This window comes from Rhinatrema bivittatum, chromosome 5, assembly GCF_901001135.1.
Source record: "Rhinatrema bivittatum chromosome 5, aRhiBiv1.1, whole genome shotgun sequence".
NCBI classification, from domain to species: domain Eukaryota; kingdom Metazoa; phylum Chordata; class Amphibia; order Gymnophiona; family Rhinatrematidae; genus Rhinatrema; species Rhinatrema bivittatum.
The window spans coordinates 250,287,922-250,313,817 of record NC_042619.1 but is presented as its reverse complement, the minus strand read 5'-3'; the positions used below and the strand labels follow the sequence as shown (position 1 = coordinate 250,313,817).

Sequence of the window (25,896 nt, the reverse complement as noted above, 5' to 3'; positions counted from 1 at the left end):
TGGCACTGGGGCTATCAGTTGCAGTCATGTGGGTTTGGCTTCTTCAGGAAGCCAGGAAGCATTACCACAGTGTGAACATCCAGGTTTGCTGTGATCTTAGGAACTGTAGTAGCAGCATGAGAGAGAAGACTACAGATCAAGTAAGACCCATGATAGTACTGTAGGCGGGCATAGCTGGGCAGACCAGGTGGTCCTTTTCTGCTAACATCTTAAATGTTTCTGTGTTTTACTATAACCATTGCTCCCTGGTGACAGGGGGCCATGTTCGCTGCCATAATGTCCATATATTAAAGCAGAGCTCCCAGCCCCACCCCTCGACTACATGATAAAACGTGACACAAGAGCAAACACACATAACTGAAGAAAAGGGAGTTTAAGGGGATACTGCAGCTACCTTTGGCTGCCTTTCTGTGAGGTAAACACACGCACACACGCACTGTTATAAACCAGACTTCCCGGGCAACACTGGTCACTTTACACTCACACCCTTTTTAGTTCCTGCGTCCTTCCATTTATTTATTTACAAAACATGTGTTTATTGCCTAACAGAATATATCTTCCTAAGCGATTTATAACCTATCAGGACACAAATAACAGTTGAAATGCAAAAGTAAAATTAAAAAACACAGTCAGACCTATAAACGATTTCCTTCGACTCCTCTGCTGGGCCATTTCTTTCATCAAGCAAGTTTTTAAAGCTTTCCTAAATTTTAACAAATCTACCTCTTTTCTCAAGCCAGGAGGCAAAATTATTCCAGAATTGAGGAATCGTTCCAGAGAAAGATCCGGCCTTCAGATGAGAATGTCGAAACATTTTAACTTCCTGGACTCCCCCAAAAAAATATCCTCTGGAGGACCTCAATCGTCTACCAGGTCTGTCCCAACTGAGATGGTGCTTTAGGTCCTTTCAGAAGAGTTTCGGTTTTAGTTCCCGCCGCAGTGGCTGCGGGAGGAAGGTCTTATCGGAGTCACTAGGATAGGCCCGAAAGCCTCCTTTTTACAAGGCAGCATTTATCTGAATTTGTATTGAAGCAACCGCAACGCCAGCATTGGGAATAGTTTTGGCGTCTTTCAGCACAGCACGCCCCTCTCCATCTCGGTCTAATTGCATGCTTGCCGCTCTGCGAGCTTTGAGGTGGAGCTTGGAAACCCCAGTGGGGTGCCATTCTCGAATGCTGTATGATTGATCAGAAAGCCAATATGTATTTTAGAAAAAGCGATTTATTTGTTTGAGTCATCATCAACTCAGCACCTTGTACGATCTCGGTGCTGGTTTGACGTCAAATCAGTTATATGAAAAAAGGGCGATCTTAACAACTCCAAGAGTTCCCCCTGAGGAAGTCGATTGCAGTGAAACAGGGCCTTATTGGGGAAACCTGATCAGATTACATGGGAGAACAGTGTGTTTTTATTTTATTTTGTATCCAACCTTTTGCACCTTCAGCATTGTGCTTGATTGATCTTTGTAACAAATGTGTAGCATCAAACTCATTGAGTGCTAAATGATTCTGTTTCTTTAGTAAGTTAGATCTGAGACTTTATATCAAATGTATCACATTTTTGTATTAAACTGAGTAAAGATTCTAGCTATTTTAGTTAGGATATTTTTGCATATTATTCAATGTAATTTGGTAATGCATTTTGATAGTAGCTCATTTATTTTATGTACAATTATGTAAGCTATTAATAAAATAATGTTTTAATTTTGTAATACTGAATATTTCTTCTGTACGTTAGTGCTTTTCTTTTCCATGTGGAATTTTCTTTGTTTTATCTATCTCTCTGTCTATATACTGTATGTATGCATGTGTAGTCTGAATTATAACAGCCTCTATGTGTGTGTGTGTGCATACCTGTGAGTATGTGTGCCTATGCTTGTGTGTGGATATGGGTGCCCATGTGTCTGCCTGTGTGTGCGTGTTTTGGGGAGCTTGTATGTGTGTTTGTGCCTGTATGTGTCTCTGCCTGTGTGTGTATCCGTGCACTCCAGGGCAAGCACTCCAAGGCGAGCGCCCGCTCTCCTGATGCGTGCCCAGGCCACTCTCCTGGGCGCGCGATTCTGTATGCAAGTGAGGGCCCGCACTAATAAGAGGTGCTAGGGACACTAGCGCGTTCTTAGCACCTCCTTATTGGCTGAAGCGGTGGCTGGCAGCGGGTTTGACAGCCAACACTTAATTTTACCGTCATCGGTTGTCGAACCCGCTGACAGCCACGGGTTCGGAAAACGGACACTGGCAAAATTGAATGTCCGTTTTCCAATCCGCGGGCCACGGGCAGTTTTTTTTAAAAAGATTTTTAAATTTTTTTTTTTTTTGGGGCCTTCGACTTAATATCGCTATGATATCAAGTCGGAGGGTGTACAGAAAAGCAGTTTTTTCTGCTTTTATGTATACTTTCCCCGAAATTAATGCCAGCCTTTGGGCAGGAGTTAATTTCTGAGAGTAAAATGTGCGGCTTGGCTGCACATTTTACTTTCTGTATCGTGCGGGACTAACTAATAGGCACATGCATTTGCATGTTACGGGTGCTATTAGTTTCGGGGGGGGGGGGGGTGGTGGTTGGACGTGCATTTTCCATGCACTATTACCTCTTACTGAATAAGGGGCAGTAATAGCGCGTCGAAAACGAGCGTCCAAGCAGGGGCTAACGGTGCGCTCGGCCTGAGCGCACCGTACTGAATCGGCCTGATAGTAATATGTGTTGGGGAGAGGGGATCTCAAATCACCCTAACCTCCTGCTCCCCCTTTGGTCATTGTTAAAAGAAGACTCCCTGCTGACCCCCTCCCAACCCACATACACAATACTCTTAACACTATCCCCCCGCCCCCCAGACCAGCAGGAACCCTGGCGGGAGCGCGTTAACTTCTAACCTGCTCCGGGCTCTTCCAGCATTGCTCTACTATGACAAGCGCTGGAAATGCAAGCTACCATTCCACAAAGACAGCAAGGAGGAAGCTGAAAATTGTAAACACGTTCCTTTGACATCAGTAGTGAGCATAGTAATGGAAGCACTGCTGAAGGAGAGAACAATGCAGTCCCTTCACGCAAGTGGGTTACAGGATCAGAAGCAAAATTGTTTCATGAAGGGAAAGTTTTGCCAAACCTGATTGCTTTTTTTCAGAAGTAGGTCGCAGGATGCAGCAGATGCGGCCTATCTAGATTTCAGTAAAGCCACTGACACAGTTCCAAACTGAGGTCTGATAAGCAACAGAGGTAGTTTGGGAGTTGGAAGAAATATTTAGACTGGTGAAGAGAAAGTGACCAGCAGGGTATCACAAAGACAATGCTATGTCCAGTCCTTGTCAATGTGTTCATGTGACATTGGGATGGGTTAGATGGGAACGTGTGCATGTTTGCAGTTGATATGAAAATTAGAACAGTCAATTCTATACATACCAGAAGGGGTAGATATGATGCAAGATGACAAAAACATTATAGAAATAGTCAAAACTACAGCAATTACACTTTAATGCAAAAAAATTCATGCAAGATTACTTTGTTGTGGTAAGTCCTTTCAACCATCCTTGAAGCACTGATAACCTGCTATCAATATACTAGTGCAGGGGTGGCCAACTCTGGTTCTCAAGAGCCACAAACAGGCCAGGTTTTCAGGATATCCACAATGAATATGAATGAGACAGATTTGCATGCACTGCTTCCATTATATGCAAATCTATCTCATGCATATTTATTGTGGATAACCTGAAAACCTGGCCTGTTTGTGGCTCTCGAGGACTGGTGATGGCTACCCTATACTCGAGTGTCTTATTGTGACTACAAAACTAGGTTTTGTAGTCACAATAAGTCACAATAAGTCACAAAAAAAAAGTCACAAATAAGTCACAATAAGTCACAAAAAAAAAATTTGTTCCATGTAAACTGCCACACGGCAGTAGTTATTACCGTTTAACTGTGAACCGGAGTGATATGTATTGTATACAGGAACTCCCGGTATATAAATCCATAAATAAATAAATAAATAAAGGTTTGTTTTAAAAAGGAGAAATTTCCTTACCTATTAATTTCCTTTCCAATAGTCCTGCTACACCAGTCCAGCCTTTGACAAGGGGGAAGTACCAAACCTTCATCTAACTGGGCGGGAGGAAGCGAAGGTTGTGTGAAGAACCCCCGCTCCATAGGTCATTATGTCGGTCTACTCACTGTAGTACTCCTGTCGATGGCCTCCTACAGGCATCAAGAGTGAATGCATGGAACCTCATAAGGATGCTCGATCGGCTCCTGATGAAGATCTGGCACCCCCTCTTTGTGTTCTGGCTCCACAAAAGGACTGACCTGAACACCTAGGGTGGGCCTCTCCATCCCTCCCTCTCCACAACACTTGCAGCAAAGAAAATCAGCTTCGAGGTGAGGTCACACTTCCTCTCCTCCCTCTGCAGTCACAGAGAGCCGGCTATGGTGCACCCCTGATAGTGCTGACAAGAAAAGGTTTATCCAGCTAACAGGCCGATACAGAAAAACGCGCGGGAGAGCTGGCGAGCACCTGCTCTCCCGGCGCGCGCACAGGCCACTCTCCTGGGCGCGCAATTCAGGAGGGTGGCCTATGCAAATTAGGGCCTGCGGTAAAAGGAGGCGCTAGGGACACTAGTGCGTCCCTAGCACCTCCTTTTTGACAGGAGCGGCGGCTGTCAGCGGATTTGACAGCCGACGCTCAATTTTGCTGGTGTCGGTTCTCAAACCCACTAACAGACACGGGTTTGGAAAATGGACGCCGGCATAATTGAGCGTCCGTCTTCCGACCCGCGGGCCGATTTTTACTTTTTTTTTTTACTTTTGGGGCCTCCGACTTAATATCGCTATGATATTAAGTCGGAGGTTGTACAAAAAAGCAGTTTTTTCTGCTTTTCTGTACACTTCCCGGGCGCCGGCAGAAATTAAAATGTGCGGCTTGGCTGCACATTTTACTTTCTGTATCGCGTGGGAATAACTAATAGGGCCATCAACATGCATTTGATTGTTGCAGGCGCTATTAGTTTCGGGGGGTTGGATGCACGTTTTCGACGCGCTATTATCCCTTACTGAATAAGGGGTAGAGCTAACGCGTCGAAAACGAGTGTCCAAACCTGGGCTAACTGCGCTCCACCGGAGCGCACTGTACAGTATCGTCCTGTAACTTTGCAATCCAGTCAGTGACTGAATATTGCCTCCTACGTGTGAAGTTGCATCTATGCTCCCTGGAACATTTCTCAGCATGCAAAAAAGTGTGTGTGAAACCTGGGTGGGCACACTGGCCCTCGAATAATTTTCAAAATGCCAGGGTTTATGCGTGCAAATTGTTTTGAAAATCAAGCCTTAAGAGGGAAACTTTATAATGTTGTGGATAACTCATGCAGCTGTTACACATATAAGTTCCACCAGTTTTCAAAGTTTACTTTTTTTTTAAACTTTATATTTATTAATTATTAGAGTATACGTACAAAGTAATATAAACTTTGCACAGAAACATAAAGAAACCCATATTATCAAGAAATTATAAACGAAGGCAAACTGTTTTCCGATATAGATCTCAAATCATATTTTGGGGGAGATCACAAAGAGAAAAATTTTAAAAGGAAATAGTTATAACATGTCCAAAAGCTCCTGATAAACTTCACTAGATTCTTTACCTAGGACTCTCAACATTGGTAGAAGAAGACCCAAGCAATTTCTTAGACACTATAAAAACGCTCAACTCTTCAGGAACAAAAAACATAAAACCATCAGCATTGAACTTAATAACATGTTTGCATGGATAGATAAAAGATGCACCTGAAGACCGAATCTCTAATGCAAAGCTAAGAATCTCTTCCTTCTTTCTTGAGTAATCTTGGCAAGATCTATTAAGATCCATACATTCTGACCAATACAGCCAGCATTCAAATTCTAAAAGTAACTGCACGTTACAAGACCAATATCTTGCTCATAAAAATGAAACCAAGAGTGTCACCCTTTCAGATATCTCTGAAGTGGAAGTTTCCAAGAAAGCAGACAAGCTTGCGAAAGCTGAAGGGGATTGCACATCATCCACTCAAGAGTGGGTAAATGGCAGGAAATGCACTCTATTAAAAGAAGGAATATTTTCCAGAGAGAGAGATGCAATATTTCAATATTTCAATTAAGTATTTCCTCAAAGTGATTCTTGGCAACTCCCCTATAACTGTTAGAACATTTAAAAATCGCAAATTTAGATGTCTTAAACGATTCTCTATAAATTCCACTTTCCTTGTGAGAACACCCCGTTCTTGTATCATCACTGTGTAAAGTCTGAATGCTTTTATAATCTTCTTCCAAAGTTGAAATCCGTCCAGCATGTGCCAGCAACTGATCATTATGTTCTTGGTCAGGGAGTCATTTAGAGCCCAACTTAAGAGACTAGGCCCCAGCAGCTGGTTTGGGAATTAAAGTTACAGTTTTAGAGCAACAAATACCAGATGATAACAAGGGAGGTTGCAAATTCAAATTATCAGAAGAAGCAGAAGTAATAGTCTCACCACTAGAAGAAATAGCAGACTGTTAACCTTGCAGGCACTCAAACTAGAGCTTACCTCTCCTGATGGTAAAAACACATATGACCCATGGCAGCTCCCTCTGACACAGCTCTGATGTCTTCATTGCATGGAGACACGAGTGCCATACTGGGTGATTGAAATGTTTTACTGGTGGAGGTCTTGGATCCAGGGGACTAAAGGTAACTTCCCCAGATGAGCTTGATGTTCCTCTCATGAGCCCGGCAACAGGGATCTCGTCCCCCAGCGCAGGAGACACAGTTGCAAATTCAGTGTTGGACCATTGCCCAGGGGGAAGCTGGACTTCAGAGGGGTAGACATGGACTCTCCCTTTCCTCTTAGACAGCATAATGAAGGAAACAGGTAACAAAGAAACACGGCAGCTCAGAACTCTGCAACCTTCATGTAGCCATCTTGACTCCACTTCAAAATATACTTTGAAAATTATGCATAAGTAGCTGTACAAAGTTACATCTGCTTTTTGCAGTACGTTAAGTTGTGCATTTGAATTTATGTGCATGCTATTTAAAACCCAAAGTATGAGCGTGAATCCAAACTCCATCCCAGTTACACCCTCTGAAATATCTTTTTTATACACATAAAAGTATGCGCCAAATCGGGTTTAATGGACAAACCCCTGGCTTTAAAAATTCACCTCATGAAATGTATTACGATATACTTGAGCCTCATTATCTTGTTTCGGAAATGATTAATTGCTCTTCTGATGACACCACCATCTTAAATTAGCAGAGAGAGCCAATTGAACATGCTCCCCATGTCAGCTTGAACTATGGGCAAAAATCCAAAAACACTTGCCCACACATTATTCATCACACTGCCTCATTTAAATATATGCAAAACCCCAAGTCCATAGGAATAAGTGGGGGCAAAAAGGAAAAAGAAAATGAAATCTTTCACTCAATGGAAAAACACTGCAATAATTAAAAGAAGTTAAAGAGATGCATGTATGGAGAAAGCAAAATTGTTTACCTGTAATAGGTGTTCTCCACAGACAGCAGAACAAATCAACCACACAAGTAGGTAATGTAATCTCTCAGAGCTCAGAAAAATCAAGGTCTTCCTGAGCATGCTTGGGATGTTTTCGTGCAGTCGCCAAAGCATGAGTCTCTTCCGTCTTTGTACCAATCTATCCTTCAACTCTAAGGGGATGTGAATGAGATTGTGTGGCCAATTTATCCTGCTGTCTATGGAGGACATCTGTTACAAGTAAGCAACTTGGTTTTCTCCATGAACAAACAGGACAGTAATCAGTTACACAAGTGGGTATTCCCAAGCTAAGGGTTACATGCATTTGTTATGTTCTTATTCCAGCAGAACATGCAACCCATGTTATGTTAGTGAACGGTCAGAAAGCCAAAGGGATCAATTAAATAAGCTTTTAAGAAATATTTGGCTGAACTGCCTTGAAGCAATCTTTGTCTAGGCAGTAATGATGTCTGAAGGTATGGAGAGAAGACCATGAGGTAACTTTGTAGATATTCTCTATGGAAGCAGAGCAATGAGCTAAGGAAGCTGTAGTAGCCTCGACTTGATTAGCTCTTTCCTTATTTTGAAGGTGCTTTCTTGATTGAGCTTAACAATAAGAAATGCAATCAGAAATCCATGTGGAGAAAGCAGAGTTGCTTACCTGTAACAGGTGTTCTTCTAGGACAGCAGGATGTTAGTCCTCACAGATGGGTGACATCATCAGATAGAGCCTGGCATGGAAAACGTTTGTCAAAATTTCTAGAAGCTTTGACTGGCACACTTAGCATGCCCAGCATGCCACTATCCGAGCATCCATGTGAGGTCCCCCTTCAGTCTTGTAACAGCAAAATATGTGCGAAAAATAAAATAAGAAAACGCAGGAAAACCCAACTCTGTGGGGAGGCGGGTGGGTTTCCTGAGGACTAACAACCTGCTGTCCTAGGAGAACACCTGTTACAGGTAAGCAACTGCACTTTCTCCTAGGACAAGCAGGATGGTAGTCCTCACAGATGAATGAATACCAAGTCCAGGCTGTTCCCAGCATCAATCAAAAGGAACACGTACCGAACAAGGTGCCAAGGGGCACAACAACAACTTAAGTATTGTTTCATGGCAGGGAGACAACCTGGTCTCAAGGAGAGGACCCTAGGTAGGGAGAATTGGGTTTATGTCTGAAAGACATTGTGCAGGACAGATTGGATGAATTTACCATCTTGTCAACCATACTTGCCCTAGCAGTAATGGGCAGCGAATGTGTGTAGGGATCTCCACATCGCAGCCCTGCAGAATTTGGTGATGGGGACCACCTGTAAGTCAGCCACCGATGCTGCCATAGCCGTCACAGAGTGAGCTTTAACTTGGATTTCTAGCTGAAAACCCGATTGTGCATAGCAGAACGAGATGCAATCTGCTAGCCATTTAGATAAGGCCTGTTTACCCACCATGACCCCCAGTCTGTTCTTATCAAAACATATGAACAGCTGGTTGAACTGGCTATGGCCTGCTGAGCGCTCTAAGTAGACGTCCAGGGCTCTCTTGCAATTCAAAGTATGCAAACCCCGTTCCCCTTGATTTGCATGGGGCCTCGGAAAAAAAGGTGGGTAATACAAATACAATGGACTAATTAAGGTGAAAATCAGTCACAACCTTAGGCAAGAACTTGGGATGCGTACGCAGATCCACATGATCATGAAAGAATTTTGTGTAAAGTGGGTATGACACTAAGGCCTGAAGCTCGCTGACCCTATGAGCTGAAGTAACCGCCACCAAGAATAGGACTTTCTAGATGAGGAATTTCAACTCACAGGTGCACATAGGCTCAAAAGGAGGATGCATGAGCCATGCTAGCACAATGCTGAAATCCCAAGAAACCACTGGGTGTGTGTTTGTGTGTGTGTAGAGGCAGCTTTAGCTGCAGCAGGCTCCGCATAAAGCGACCTATGATAGACTGGACCAAGGTGGGTGTGCCTGCAACACCCCAATGGTAAGCACTAAGAACATAAGAAATGCCATACTGGGTCAGACCAAGGGTCCATCAAGCCCAGTATCCTGTTTCCAACAGTAGCCAATCCAAATCACAAGTACCCAAACATTAGATCACAAGCTACTATTGCTTATTAATTACCGTAATAGCAATTTATGGATTTAACCTCTAGGAACTTATCCAAACCTTTTTTAAACCCAGTTACATTAACTGCTGTAACCACATCCTCTGGCAATGAATTCCAGAGTTTAACTATGTGCTGAGTGAAAAAGAATTTTCTTCGATTAGTTTTAAATTAGCTACTTGCTAACTTCATGAAGTGCCTCCTGGTTCTTCTATTATCTGAGAGAGTAAATAATCGATTTACAATAACTTGTTCAAGTCCTTTCATTATTTTGTAGATGGACTCTGACCAAGGTGGTTTTAAGCCTGATCTCGGAAAAGTGCCACAAGTAGTCCAAGAATCTGGGAAGTGGGTATGTAAATGGATCTAATCCATTCCCTGCACACCACACCAAGAACCTCTTCCACTTTAATGTGTAAGACTTCCTAGTGGAAGGCTTCCTGGAAGCTACCAGCACCTGGGCGACATTTTCTGAGATATCCAGGGGCTGAAGGACTAGGTGCTCAACAATCAAACTGTCAAGGCTAATGCCTGGTGATTCGATGGCGCAGAGTGCCCTGATTCTGTGTTATCAGATCGGGCGCAGTCCCCAGGTGGATGGAATTCCTAATTGACAAGTTCTGAAGGAGGGGAAAACAGACCTGCTTGGGCCAGTGTGGAACTACTAGGATCATGGTCCCCTGGTCCCGCTGGAGCTTCAGGAGAGTTTTCATGAGAAGCGGAAGAAGGGGGTATGCATATAGGAGACCTGTGCCCCAATGAAAGATTAAGGCATTGGAGGGCAGATGGCCATCCGTCCTGAAGAGGGAGCAAAAATTGTTCACTTTGCAGTTGAATGGGGAGGTGAACAGGTCCACATCCAGAGTTCCCCACAGGTGGAAGATCTGGGCTGCCACTTTTGGGTCCTGTGACCATTCATGCAGTTGAAAAGAGCGGCTTAGACGATCTGCCAGCATGTTCAGCATCCCGGGCAGGTACATTGCTCATAGAGATATCCGTTGCGATAGAGCCAAGGACCAGATTTGCACAGCCTCCTGGCAGAGGAGAAATGAACCTGTGCCTCCCTGCTTGTTGATGTACCACATCGCAACCTGATTGTCTGTTTGAATCAGGACAGTTTTAATTAACAGATGGTCTTGGAATGCCCAAAGTGCATAACGAATTGCCTGAAGCTCCAAGACGTTTATCTGACACAGAGCTTCCTGAGTGGTCCATTGACCCTGCGTGTGGAGGTTGTCCACATGGGGCCCCCAGCCCTGGGGGAGGCATTGGTCATAAGCCCTATTTGAGGCAAGGCACCCTGGAAGGGGATCCCCCACTCCAAGTTGGAGATATTTTCCCACCAGGATAGAGAGACCCTCAGAAGTGGCGTGATGGAGACACAAGCTTTGAGGTCCTGGGATGCCTGCTGCCTTTGGGACCACAATGTCCATTGTACTCTGTGCATGCAGAGGTGGGCTAATAGAGTAACATGAACAGAAGCTGCCATGTGGTCCAACAAGCGAAGCAGTAGGCGAGCACTCACACACTGACTGTTGCGCACCAAGGCTGCAAGTGAAGGTAGGGCAAGGGTCCGATCGTGGGACAAAAACACTTTTGCCTAAGCCATGTCCAGCCTGGCTCCTCTAAAGTCCAGCTGGGGGGATGGGCAGAGGTGGGATTTTGGGTAGTTGATAAAGAACCCCAGAAACTGCAGCACCTGCATGGGCAGGGTCAAAGCGTCCAGCACTCCTGGTTGTGAATTGCTTTTGACCATCCAGTTGTCTAGATAAAGAAAGACATTCACCGGGCGGTGTCTGAAATGCGCTGCCACCACTGCCAGGCATTTGGTGAAGACACGAGGGACTGAGGCCAATCCAAATGGCAGCACTCTGTATTGGTAGTGTGCCTTCCCCACCACAAAGCGAGATACTTCCTGTCTCTGAGGAAGATTGCAATGTGGGTGTAGGCATGCTTGAGGTCGAGGGAGCACAGCCAGTCCCCCTTTTTGAGCAGGGGGATCAGAGTACCCAGAGAAACCATTTTGAACTTTTCCTTTCTGAGGAATTTGTTCAAAGCTCTGAGATTGAGAATGGGGCTACTGCTCCCACTGATAGGAGGGTGGAGAGCTCTGCGAGAAGTATGTCCTGTTGGGCAGACAAACCCCACAATGGACGGGGGGGGGGGGGGGGGGGGGGGGAGGGTGGAGAGTCCTCTGGGATTTCTCTGAAGTTCATTTGATACCCCTAACAAACAAAGGTGAGGACCCATCAGTCTGAGGTGATGATTGACCAATGATGGGCAAGGCAGAGAAGTCTGCCCCCACTGGGGGATCAAGTGGCAGGGGTATGATGTGCTGACTCATGTTCCCTCGCCTCCAGTCAAAACCCCGTAGCCAGGGCCTGTTGGGGGTCTGGATGGGGTCTAGGTGTTCTCTGTTGACGGGAGCGGTCTCTGGAAGCAGTACGGGGCATGCGAGTCCGGGAGGCAGGGGTATATTTCCACTGCCTATAGAAAGACCTTCTAGAACTGGGTCAGGAAGGTTTCCGTATGGAAGATGGCAGGCCTGAAGCACTGGTGGATAGTTGTTGAAAGGTTTCATGGCGCTCCTTCAACTGGGCTACCGCATCTCTGACCTTGTCCCCAAAAAGATTCTCTCCTGTACAGGGGAGGTCAGCCAACTTCTCCTGGACCTCTGGCCATAGGTCAGAAGTACAGAGCCAGGCCATCTGATGAGCACCGATGCCCATGGCGGCCACTCTGGCAGCGGTCTTGAAGACATTGTAGGTAGATCTCACCTTGTGTTTTCCTGCTTTGAGACCTTGTTGAGTGATAGCAGATAACGACTTCTGCTGCTGTTGTGGGAGTTGCTCGACAAGTTCTTGGACCTGTTTCCATAGGTTCCGACTGTATTGGATCATGTAAAACTGGTATGAGGCTATCTGGGCGATGAGCATGGCGCCCTGAAAACCTTCCTACCCAGGGCATTGAGCTCCCTATGCTCTCACCCCAGAGGGGCCAAGGCATGGATGTGGGAGCATTTGGCTCGTTTGAGAGCAGACTTCACTACCATAGACTGATGGGGGAGATGATGCCTCTTGAAGCCCAAGGCCTGTTGCACCAAATAGGTGGCATCCGCCTTCCTATTTACTGGGGTGATGGATATCTGGTGTTCCCACATCCGAAGAAGGAGGTCCTTAAAAATATAGTGGATGGGAACAGCCACTATCTCCTTCGGGGCATCGATAAATTGGAGGATCTCCAACCTTTTATGCCATGCATCCTCCGAGAGAAGCTGGAAGGGGATGGCCTCAGCCATGGTCCATTTAAAGCCCGTGAAGGAGAGATCCTCTGAGGGAGACCGATGCCTTTCCTCTGGGGGTGAAGGCTCTGAGAGAGGATAGTAAGATATCTCGGAGGAAGACTCAGAAGTGTCATCTCTCCCTGGATCATAAGGACCCTCCTCCTCGCTGAGGTCCCCATGGGGCCTACGTGGATGAGGTCTGCATAAATCCCTGGACCTAGGCATCTAGGGCCTAAAGGGAACTGAAGGCACCGATGGAGCCGATGGCCCCGTTGGTAGCGGGGGCACTGAGAGTCTTGAGAGGCCAGATGGCCTGGGCAAGGATTCGTGGAATGAAGGCTTTGGGACCACTGCACCAGACAGCGCCGGCAGTCAATGCGCATCTTCTTCGGAGGAGGACCCAATGATGGGACTTGCACCTGAGGGGGGGCATCGATGGCTGCTGGGGAACTGAGGGTCACTCTGGCACCGGTTGCATCGGAAGGGCTCCAAGAGGACATCCAGATGCTCGAGCAGGGGCACCAAGATGGATGGCACGGGCTCCGGCACCGGAATTAGGGCTGTGGGGATGTTGGTTCAATGCTCCATAGGGCTCGGAGTACTGCACACTGCATCCTGCGGTCCAACTCCTCCTGGAAGTCCTATGAGGACAAGACTGATGGAGGGGACAAGGCGTCACTGGCACTTCCTTGGCTCTCCAAAGAGGCACAGTGCCCAGCACCATTATCGATGGGGAGCACCTGGGACTCCTCACCACAGGGTCGCTTTGGTAGCGACATGGCAGCCTCTGGTGCCGAACCAGGACCGGAGCCATGTGTCAATGGAGACCAGTTTCAGTGTTTCCGGGATCTCAAAGCTTTGGAAAGCTTTGGAAAGGTTTTCTGTGCCAGTCTCCATCTGATAATGTCACCCATCTGTGAGGACTACCATCCTGCTTCTCCTAGGAGAAAGTTCTTTCCATAACCAGATATCCTTGTTTGATTGGGTTGAAGGAGATGAATAATCACAAAGACTTTCTATGTTCTCTCCCAATAAAATAACAAAGCTCTTCTGCAGTCCAAGACATGAAGTACCTGTTTGCCCTGTTTGCATGTGGTCTTGGAAAAACATTGTAAAATAATAATTGATTTAAATGAAATTACAAGACCACTTTTGGGAGAAACCTAGGATGAGGTCAATATTGATAATAAGGTTAAATGGATAACCTATTTGGCCCACTGAATATTCACAAATAAAATTATTTGGCTATACATAGTTGGATAACTTTGTAACCTCATTGGCTATGTTGGAATATCACCAGTTAGGTTTCAAAGTTATCTGGGAACAATTTCTTGAATAACTTTAAAGAATATAGCTATTTAAATGGCGACCAATTTAAAAACAAAACTAAACAATGGTGTGGGCTTGCTGGCCCAATCCCCACCTCTACCTCAGTGAGACAAAATTAGGGACTTCCAGCTTGATCTCCCCTACCCCAAGCCCCTCTAAATTTTTTCAAAAGTGAAAGGCTCTGGGGCCAATCGCTACTCCCTCCTCCCTGCAGTCTGTGGAAAAAGTTACCTCTAGCCCCCTCCTCCTCTGCCCAAATCCTCCATCCACACTCAGTACCAACCAAACCCCTCTGAGCCTCTGGGATCATGGTACTCTTGCACTGCAATCCTGGCTACTTCCTGCACTGCTTATGTTGCAAGTTACTATAAACCAGGTTCATGCCTCCATGAGTGTATCATGTGTTGGAGCCTTACAATGTGGACCAAGCTGTATCTGGATCTGAGTGATGTATTTTGGACCTGCCCAAAAGAGGTTTTCAACCCTGTAGAGACTGCAAGTCACCGCAGCCAAGGTGAAGGAATATAAAAATTAGTCAAAACCCGTGTGCTCTCCTGTGAATGACACATGTTCTGCAAGAACTAGCATCCAGCATTCACAGTGTTAACAAGTTGAGATAAGGGCTGTACTGTTTAGCCTGCCCAGAGAACAGCACTACATAGTTAGCAGAGGAGGAAGCCAAAGGAATGCTGGCAGACCATTTAAGGTACAAAAGGCACACTTTGGCTGGCTCTATCTGAGTGTGCGGGGCAGAAACAGCCAGGAGTTGGATCCAGGAGCCAGGAAGAGAGGAGTGCATTTAGCAGCTCTGCAATCTGTTCTTCTCCTGAAAAGCTAATTCTCAAGAGGGAGAGACAGAAGTATGTACTCTGCGGAATTAGAGAGACAGACGGCTGTTCTTGCTTCATAGCTGAGTTACATGTAAAATCCCAACAAGGGACAGAGGAGCCAAGAGCTGAGAGACTTCCTTTCCAGAGATATCCAGGCCCAGGGGCACAAGGCTGGATCACCCTCCTAAGAGACTGAGTTAAGCAAACTAAAATTTGTTCAGAGAGTATCTTAGCAGAGGAGGAAGAACGTTTATTTCCTTGCCTTGTATCACAATTCAGTATCTCATCTTAGCTGCTTCAGCCTTTTAGCCGAAGTCAAGCATAAACCCTTGCTGGAAAAGAAAAACTGATGGACTGTGGTCTTTTTGTAAGAGACCGAAACCAGGCCAGCTTTCTGTTTAGTACCAAGTAAACCATTTGGGGAAGCTCTCAGGAGAGAGAGAGAGAGACATTTCACACACTGCAGTGCTCATCCATTTGGTTTATCATCTAGCCAGCTCCACCATCAAGAGGGACTTCTTCATTTTCTTGATTGTTTTTTTTTTCCACACAATTTTGTGTCTGGGACAGGGTGCACCCTTTATAAACTGGTGACATTGGCTTGAATCTGTTTTCTCCCACCTTTTTTGAGTACTCAAGAAGTACTCAAGAAGTACTCAAAAAGACAATTTTTGAAAGTTTTGTACTTCACTGTTTTCCCCCCTAACCTTTCTCTATTAGCGTTTCCTTTTTTTTTTTTTTTTTTTAAATATCCATATGAATATGTTGGTTGTCCAGGCTAAAAGGCTATACCCAGTTTTATTTTTGCATTGCTTGATTTAAAATAATAAAACTGCAAGTTTATATTATACTTCACTACTGTACTTTTCCCATTTAATGTTCTGGTTGGATTCACTGTCTACTTACACAATACTAGTAAAATAATTAATTACTGTTTATTCTGGTGTGATGATTTTATCTGGTCTGTGGTGCCACAAGTGATAGGTTGTATAGGAAGGGCATGAAATTGTGGTATTGGGATGACTGGGACCCAAAGATAAATCATATTAGTAAATATAATTTCTCATGTGGTACTCCCCTCCCCAAGTATAGGGGTAATTCATAGTCCGGATCACACTTAGACAATGCTGGAATAAGTATACTGATAGCAATGCTGGTTGCTTATGCTTCTAGTATTGATGCCAAAACAACAGTGGAAGCTGCTGTGATCCTGGCAGCCCAAAGGATTTTGGAGGTGGCAGGTGGGGCCTAGAAATAGTTATAAAAACAATTAGTCATTAAAATGCAGTTGGAGTGGGGGCGAGGGGCAAATGACAACCCCTGTCCCTTTATATTATCATACTGGGTGTCAATGGTTTGTGGTTTCTTCCCCAAAGTTATAAGGTAGGTTCTAGCATTAGGCAAATTCCCAGTGGTGAATGGATCAACTTTCTCTCTGTGGCCCTTTTCCTAGATTACAGGATCAGGTTGGTAATATGGTGCACTCTCAATCCTGGAGTCATTTCTAATGAAGTGGTTGATTTTCTGGGGTTAATAAATAAACTCTGGGCTGTAGTTTATTTCTCAAGTTCACTGGTTTAGCTCCATTCCCTGGAGTTCCCTGGAGTTACTGGATCAGTTCTTGTGCTGTGACCCATTCCCAGGTAGTGTACAGAAAATGAACAGACCAGTCAGCCCAGTTCCTGTTTATGAAAAGAAGTTTGGTCACTTAAATAGAGAAATATTAAATGTGGTCACAGTAGCAGACTTTCCTGTTAACTTAATGCAAGTTCTCAGGATTTCAAAGATGTTCCCTGTCCCAGCTATGTCCCCTTCTATCCTCAGCCTTTCATCCCGCACAGAAGGCAGTCTATATATGGCAAATCAGAAATAAGAGTCAATTAGAGGTGACATTTCTTTATACCACTAGGGATCTCTTTATTTCACATATCTGGCAAGAAAGTGCAAAAACAACAAAGACGTTCAGTAAGAACAAACTATCAATCTGCACATACTAATCAAACAACCACACAGTAATATTTTTCAGTCCATTTTTGGTGGACAGAAGATAAGCTGAAAGCAGATAGAAGGAGAGCATAGAGTCCCTCCAGAATGAACTCTGGTTGACTTCCTAGTGACAATAATGGCAGCACTTGTCATTCCCTCACACCTTCTGCCAGGCTCTTAGTCCACGAAACTCTTTGTTAGAAACTGAGTGGCTGCCACTGGAGATGTCAGCTCAAATCTTTCAGCAAATTCCTCCATATCCCAGGAACCTGAAAAAGAACAGAAGAAAGAAAGATTGTAAAACCCTGAGGGCGTTACCAGGCACAACAATTAATATGCAGTCACCTAGCAGATACAGTTACAGAGACAAAGGCAAGTAATGAACTTCAGTTCTGTGAGCTAGATAGTGGGAAACAGCCACTCAGGCTTTGGGAAAACAGTGAGGAAACTACCAATTAGGAAACAGCCAACTAAATGACAGGAAACAACTAGCCAGGAGTCAAGAAACAGTCATCTAGGTAATATAAAAAAGCCACATAGAGACAAAGAGTCTCTGAGAGACCAAGATCTCACCACTTGGCCCTAGGAATGCCACTGAGGCACCGATTTCCAACCAGCCAAGCATCAAGAAAACAATTCCGTAGGCAGCAGAAAAATACCGCCCTGGCAGAAGGAGCTCATTAATCAGGCATTACGAGCCATTGAACTAGGTGGCCAGGATACTAGGTGGCCCGAAGGTCTCCACAACCCAATGCCAGGGTTCCAGTTGCTGGGTTCAGGATCCCACTGTCTGGGTGCCAGAATCCAGGGCAGGTAAAAGTCACAAAACACATGCCAATTAAAAAACCCAAAACATTTTAGACACTGTAGTCTTCTTGGTTACTGGGTTTTTCAATTGTATTTGACCTCATTTTTTCCTTAGACCATAGTCAAGGCAAGAAGGGAGAGCGGGATAGGAGGATTATTTTCCTCTTTCTTTGGGAGAGACAGTGATGGTGGAACCACAAGAAGGAACTGTGAGTCTAAGCGTCATATATATATATATTTCTGTGTTATGCGAGGGTTCTCCTTCCATTGCAGAGTTTGGTTGGGCTGGATGGGGTAGTTTACTTTGAAAATTAGTCGCAAAGTCCACAGATATTTTGTGCTCATAGAGTCTACATAGCATTTGGAACTGCCTCAGGTCTGTAGCAGTTATGCATTCCTCTGTCCGATCTAGCTAGCATGAGCAAGACAGAAGGAAGATTTCTAGGGGTAAGGGATTTTTCAAAGAATTATGGGACTGAAATTTTGAATTAGGTTATTCTGGCTACACTTAACATTGCTGTTCAATACTGTACAGACCATACATTCAGAAGAAAAAGAGAGAGAGCAAAAGATTTTCTGCATTGGAGCAAGCAACACAGCTGAGGCAAACACAATATGTGACATCAGCTCTGCATGTCAGGTCAGGAAAGGCATTTCACAAGTGTTTATGTCAAACAGAGAATGATGCTTTCTCTCACCTTTGGGGCTGGATCTGTTTTTATAGCCTTTCTCCTCCTATTCTAGTTAATAATCTTCAGACCATCCCACTCATACATAGTAGCTCACACCCAACTGATTCTGGAAAATCCCCACCCAAGCATAGCAGCAGCAGAGGGGGGAATGGAAAAGAATTGAGAAGGGAGACAAGTCCTGAAGAATATGGAATCCAAGGCCTCAACCAGTCTGTTCCTCAAAGACGTACTATAATAGGGATACAAACCCAAGAATATGGTTCAAATTCAGTCTGCATTATAGAACTGTTTCTTTCTACTTTTTCCTTTGACCCCACCACTCTTTGAGACAAACCTGACCAACTGTTCCAGACCAATGATATTGGTGACTTTGACTGCTATAATGTATTGCCTACTTTGCTTCAGTTTGGAGTCTATGATCACCCTATGTTCTTTTCATTTAGGTGCAAGCAAATGCATCCACACCCTCATCTTTAGTAAATAATTATACACAGCATTTATTAACTCCACACCTTCTTTAATAAAATGTCTTTTTCTCTATCAGTCTCTGAACACATTACCATAAAAGAGATCAGTTCCATGGTTTCAAGATTTACATGATTTAATTCTTCTGTAAGGTGTTCTACAAGGCCTAAGGAGCAATAGATGGGATGAGGAAGGGATGAAATGAAAATCCTGAAAAGTAGCTGTTGGGAGTTCCTTATGTCCTTACAGGGTAGTGAACTGGAGTCCTGAAGGAAAGTGAATGAAACAATGGCAGATAAAGAACATATAGCCCTTCCAGTCTGCCCATTCACATCTCCTGCTTAGAACTATCAACCCTAAGACATCCCCTGTGCTTATCCCATGTTTTCTTGAATTCCAACATCATCCTTGCCACCATCACCTCTACAAGGAAGCTATTCCATGTGTCCACCACTCTTTCTGTAAAGAAATGTTTCCTTAAATTAGTCTAACCCCTTTTATCTCTGACCCCTCAATGAAAGCGGCAGCCTCCTGTGCATTTTAATGTCTCTATCATATCTCCCCGTTCCCTCCTTTCCTCCCAAGTTTAGATCTTTAAGTATGTCCCCTTATGCTTTATGACAAAGACCATTCACCATTTTAGCAGCTGTCCTCCAGACCAACTGCATGGTTTATATCCTTTCAAAAGTGTGATCTCCAGAACTGTACACAGTAGTCCAAATAAGGTCTCACCAGAGACTTATAAAGAGGTAATATCACCTCATTTTTCCTGCTAGCTATTCCTCTCCCTAAGCATCCAACCATTCCCTCTGGCTTTTGGCTGTTGCCTTATCTACCTGTTTGGCCACTTTCAGATCACCCCCATATCCGGCTCTTGTTTTGCGCACAGAAGGACTTCACCCCCTATACTGTACTGTTCTCTTGGGTTTTTGTACTTTCTGTTCTTTTCACATTTTAGGCCCAATATAACTCAAGGAAAAATCATCCTTTATTAACCAGTAAGAATCCTGTGATCCAGTCCATATGTAACTCTTGTGATTCTCATTGTATAAAACTGTTTATCGAGATATAGGGCTAGGGCTTTTTCAGGAATTGTCCCTACACTCTAGAATGTGCTCCCAAAAAAAGATAAAAGAATCTGGGAACTATCTGTTCTTTAGGCATATGATTAACATTTAGTTATTCAGTGTATGAAAGGAGGGGTTCTTTCTTTCAAAAATTTAGTGCAAGAGTGAGTGATTCTAGCATTTATGATTGTATTGTTTTTAAGTGGATACTGCTGTTCTTGAGCTATGTGAATAATAAAATATTGCTATTTTAGCATTAAATCTTAGCTGTCAGACTCTAGACCATTTCTCAAGCTTCACTAGATCTCTTGTCATGCTTTCCACACCTTTCAGGGTGTCTACCCTGTTGCAGATACAAAAGGCAAACCATTCCTGATAGCCATTCCACTATTGCTTATGAAAATGTTGAAGAGAACCAGCCTGAGGTACATCATGAGTTACCTCCCCCCCTTTTCTTGAAGTAAACTCCATTTATCATTACCCTTCTTGCTCACATTCAACCAGTTTCTAACCTCATCAGTCACTTTAGGGCTCATAATTAGGGCACTCAGTCTGTTTATAAGTCGCCTGTGTGGAACTGTGTCAAAAACCTTTCTGAAATCCAAGTATGCTACATTTGCGTCAAGCGAATGAGTGCATCGTGGGTCGAGTGCATTGGTCTATGGTGCTTCAAACACTTCAATGCACAGATGAGATGCTTCAATGCTTTGTGTATTGGGTGCACCAACGACATCTATGATGGCCGCTTCAACGGCACCAGTGCTGTTGCACTGAGTTTGGAGCTTTTGTGCTTCTTCAACACAGACTCCAACGGCTCCAGGGACAGATGCTGCTTTTTCTTCAATGCAGGGCAGCTAACCATACTCAACCCTGAGGCAAGGGATGAAATTAAAATCCTGAAAAGTAGCATTTGGGAGTTCCTTATGTCCTTACAGGGTAGTGAACTGGAGTCCTGAAGGAAAGTGAATGAAACATAGAACACAATGGCAGATAAAGACCATATAGCCCTGTGGCTTCAGCCTGGGCCAATGGGGGAGTCTTTGAGGAGTTCCTGCTCAACTCTTTCTCTAGTAAGGCAGAGGACGCTGTACTGCAGCAAGAGTTCTGCTGCAACTCCAAAAAGACTTATTCAGCTCCTCAATTCGAATTGCCCCTGGAATGTTGGAAGCATGGGGACATCCATGCACAGATACAGCAATTTGCCTGGTCTTGTTCCAGACCAAGGGTTCATGAATGTAAGTGAGGGACATTACCTTGCCACAGATGCAACTTTTAAAACTGCTTAATGTTGGTGTTATCTTCTCCAACATACTGAAGAGGCAAGGCCTTTGGGAAGAAACTCCTCTTTGTAACATATATTTATATATTTTTTAGATAGCACTGAAAAGTTCTATTGGTGCTGCTGAGGCAGCGAGGCAACCTTGGAAAGTTATAAGGTCAAAAAAACAACTTTGAAGTTTAGAGAAAAAAGAATGAGAAGAGACCGTGTATATGTCCATACTTGTTCTTGGAAAAAAAATGGCTTAGGAGGCTCATGAGGCAAAGCTCATATGGATTTCCGCACATGCACAGTAGAGCTCAAAGCTCTGATAGTTTGGAGAGACGAGTCCATTTGGTGTCACCAGATGACATTACCCACATGTAATGGCTAATTCAGTCTGCTTGACGAATAAAATAATTGTTAAGCAATTCCACTTTCTCCTCATCAGCCTCTGCATATTCTCCCCTTCATTCCTACAATCTCATTTTTGCACTACTACTACTACTTAGCATTTCTGAAATGCTACACGACATATGCAGCACTGTACAAACACACAAAAAAAGTCAGTCTCTGCTCAATAGAGCTTACAATCTAGTAAGACAAACATACAGGAAAAGAGACTTAGGGCATTTCATAAAGCAAGACAATGACTAAAAAAAAAATCTCAAAGCTTTTATGCTTCCACATAGAAAATCAGATTTCAAAGAGATTAGGATCACTATTCAAAAAGGAATCTAGTCGGCTAAGTTAGGACTTAATCAGTTGCATGAGAGCCTCTGAAATTGTGCAGCAGAACAGGCTAAATTTATCCGATGAGACGTCGGAGCAGGAACAGGAGCACACGGGACAGGAACACACAGAGCAACTCGCAGGTCTAGGCAGAGCGAGACCTGTTGCTGAGGTGAAGGTAAGGCAGCAGGAGCTGCCTTAAGTAGTCCCAGGGCGGGTCGCACATCCGGCTCTGTGGGAGGTGTCTTTCACTGGGGCCCCTTTAAGAAGGGGGAAGTGCCCTGCGCACATCTAGAGGCGGCTGCAGCTGGCAGTGCGGCAGTGGCGGGGGCCGACTCCTTGCAACACCGAGGAAGGGAGAGGCCCTGTCGTACAGGAGTGGCGGAGTGGGCCCGGACCTGCTCGGGGGGTAAGTGTGGCCGGTCATGATGTCCTGCGGCCGGCCGGCTACCACAACAGTACCCCCTCCTCTAAGCCCTCCTCCACGGGGCTTGGGCTTCCTTGGGTGTGCGATGTGGAACCTCTAGAGGAGTCCTTTATCCAAGATGTTGGATCTGGGTACCCAAGAGTTCTCCTCCGGGCCGTACCCTTCCCAGGCTATCAAGTACTCCCACTTCTTGTTGCGGTGGCGGCGGACATCTAATATCTCCTTTACCTGGTAAGTCTCCTCTCCTTCAGAGGAGATCCTCTCAGGCTCAGGCAATCTCCAGGCTGGCCAAGACAGGACCAGTGGCTTAAGTAGGGAGACATGGAAGACATGGATTTTCAAAGATGCTGGGAGGCGGAGCTGATACGTGACTGGAGTAATCTGTCGCAGGATGGAGAAGGAGCCACTGTAGCGGGGTGCCAGCCTCATGGAAGGCACATGGAGTCATATGTTGTGGGTGCTCAGCCATACCTTGTCCCCCAGTTTGAGCAGTGGAGCAGGGTGTCGGTGTCTGTCCGTAGTAATTTTTGCTCTCTGGGCAGCTTTGTGAATCAAAGTCTCTGTTTGGGACCACAATGTCTGAAGCTCATGTGCAGTCAACTGGGTGGCTGGAGACGGAACGGACAGAGGCACTGGAAGCAGAGGAAGCGGTTGTTTTCCATACACCACGAGGAAGGGCAAAGACCCGGTGGTGGCATTAGGGTGCGAGTTGTGCGAGAACTTTGCCCATAGAAGGTCCGTCCAGTTGTTTTCTCATTCATTTACAAAGGCTCGAAGGAAGGTTTTCAATGTGCGGTTGGTTCATTCCACTTGGCCGTTGGCCTGTGGATGGTAGGCAGTAGTGAAATCTAGCTGGATACTGAATTTACAGCACAAGGATCGCCAGTACTTAGCGGTGAATTGAGCCCCGTGGTCAGAGACAATGTGACGGGGTAGTCCATGGAGGCGGAAAATATGGGAGGTGAACAGCTTTGCCAACTCTGAAGTGGATGGAGCACCGGGAGGGCGACAAAGTGAGCCATCTTAGAAAAGCGGTCGGTGACGACCCAGATAATTCTGTTGCCACTTGAAGAGGGGAGATCTACTATGAAATCGGTAGCTACATGGGTCCAAGGTTCCTTGGGGACTGGCAGCAGCTGTAACAGCCCCCAAGGTCATCCCACCAAGGGCTTCTGACGAGCGCAGGTGGGACAAGAGTCCACAAAGGCCTTCAAGTCTTTGTCCACCAATAATACTGTCTGAGTAGGGAAAGTGTTCGTGCACGACCAGGGTGACCCGCCACCTTAGAGTCATGGGCCCACTCTAATACTTGTTGCCGGAGTCGAGTCGGGACTACTATCTTCCCAAGGGGAGTGGCTTGGGAAGCAGCTATCAAGATGCATGCCAGATCGATGATGTAACTGGGGGGATCCGGATTATTTTCTTGCTCCAAGGACTGCGAAAAGGCGTCGGCTCTGATATTCTTGGCGGCTGGCCTGTACTTCACCACAAAATCGAAGCAGCTAAAAAACATGGACAAGTGAGCCTGACAGGCGTTCAGGCACTGGGTGTGGCAAAGATGCTCCAAGTTCTTATGGTCAGTATAGACAACCACTGTCGCCATTCCTCGAAAGCCAGTCTTATAGCCAGGAGGTCTTTATCCCTGATGCCATAATTTCTCTCCGCCGGAGAGAATTTGTGGAAAAAGTAAGAGCAGGGATGGAATGTTCCCTTAGCTGGCCTAAAACTGCCCTGATGGCAATGGAGGAAGCATCAACTTCCAAGATGAAGGGGTGTGTGGAGTCCGGGTGGCGAAGGCAAGGCTCCTGAAGGAAGGCTTGTTTCAATGGTTGCGAAGGTGGTTAGTTCTTCTGTAGGCCATTCTCTGGCACTGGCTCCTTTCCGGGTGAGTGCCGTGGGCGGTGCGAACAGCTGAGAATAGTGAGGGATGAAATGCCTATAGAAATTGGCAAAGCCCAAAATTCGCTGCAGGGAGCGAAGGCCCAAAGGCTGGGGCCAGTCCCGGATGCAGGCCACCTTCTCTGGATCCATTCTGAAGCTGGTGCTGGAGACAATATACCCCAGAAAGGTGAAAGATTGTTCCTCATACACTTTTCCAACTTTGCATAGATTCTGTGGGTGCGCAGGCGTTGGAGGACTTGTCGGATGTCACGACGGTGGGTTTGGAGATCCTTCAAGAAGATGAGGAAATTGTCGAGATAGACCACCAAGCTAGTGTAGAGTAGATCCCGAAAGATCTCGTTCATCATTGACTGGAATATCGCGGGGGCACTGCATAGCCCGAATGGCATTACCACATATTCGTAGTGGCCGTCTCGGGTGTTAAATGAGGTCTTCCACTCGTCTCCAGGTTTAATCCGAACCAGGTTGTATGCCCCTTGAGGTCCAGTTTGGTGACGATTCGGGCTCCCTGCAAGCGGTCCAATAACTCCAGGATGAGAGGCAAGGGGTACTGGTCCTTTTTTGTTATGGCTTTAAGCCCCTGGTAGTCGATGCAAGGCCGAAGGGAGCCTTCTTTCCTAGCCATGAAGAAGAAGCTGGCCCCTGCTGGTGACGTTGAGGGGTGAATGAACCCTCTCTCTAGAATCTCCTGAATATACTTGGTCATGGCCTCGGTCTCGGGCAGGGACAGTGGGTTCACCCTTCCCTGTGGAGGGATGCTACCGGGAATCAGGTCTATTGCACAGTCGATTGACTGGTGTTCCGGCAAGATTTCCGCGCTCTCCTTGCAGAAGACTTCAGCGTAGGAGGTGTACTGCAGAGGTAAGCCCAGAGAAGCTGTGACAAGTAGCAAGGGAGGTGTTGCATTCGTGCCTCTTCTCGCCCCTCGCTCCACCCTCTCTACTTTGGGAGCGACTCCCTTCGGCTCTGACGGACAGATTCAGCCGCGGCTTCTCCCTACCTCTTGGTCCCGGTGTCCCCGGGCTGGCTTGACACTACGGATCCGCCATGTTCCTGATGATGTAAGGGCGCATGCACGCGCCCATCAGACTTTGTACCAGCAAGGGCACGAACCTCGGGGGCGTCCCCCGTAATGACGTCATCCATTTTCTCTTTAAAAGGTCTTTGTTTGCTAACCTCTAATGAGTTAGCAAGGAACTCCAACAGGATTTGCTTCGGCAGTCCACGATACTTGCAACAACGATCCGAGTCAGCCAGGGGAATTCTCTCCACTGCTCGGCCTTTTCAAACTTACCAGGAGTATACGCTCCATGGGCTCCGCTCTCTCTTCTTGATTTCAGATTGCCAAGACGGGATCCGGTACTCGCTCCTCGAGGGCCTACGTCCCTGAATATTCAGAAGACTCCTCATTGCCTGGAAGCGATCGCAGACGTGAACACAGTGAGTTCTATTGTAAATAGGAATCGGTACTCGTTCCACGAGGGCCTACATTCCTATAGCTCTGAAGACTCCCTTCCGTC

At 45.7% G+C, this 25,896-nt stretch overlaps 1 protein-coding gene across 2 annotated transcripts in view; it reads right to left on the bottom strand.

Annotated features, from left to right (window-relative positions):
• Positions 1-16,931: 16,931 nt before the first annotated feature.
• Positions 16,932-25,896, bottom strand: part of PEBP4 (phosphatidylethanolamine binding protein 4) — an 846,886-nt gene continuing 837,921 nt past the window's right edge. For both annotated transcript variants that reach the window (XM_029603777.1, XM_029603776.1), the window contains exon 7: positions 16,932-17,295. In XM_029603777.1, the coding sequence (XP_029459637.1) occupies positions 17,204-17,295 (92 nt within the window). In that variant the 3' untranslated portion in view covers positions 16,932-17,203. The remainder of the gene's footprint in view (positions 17,296-25,896) is intronic.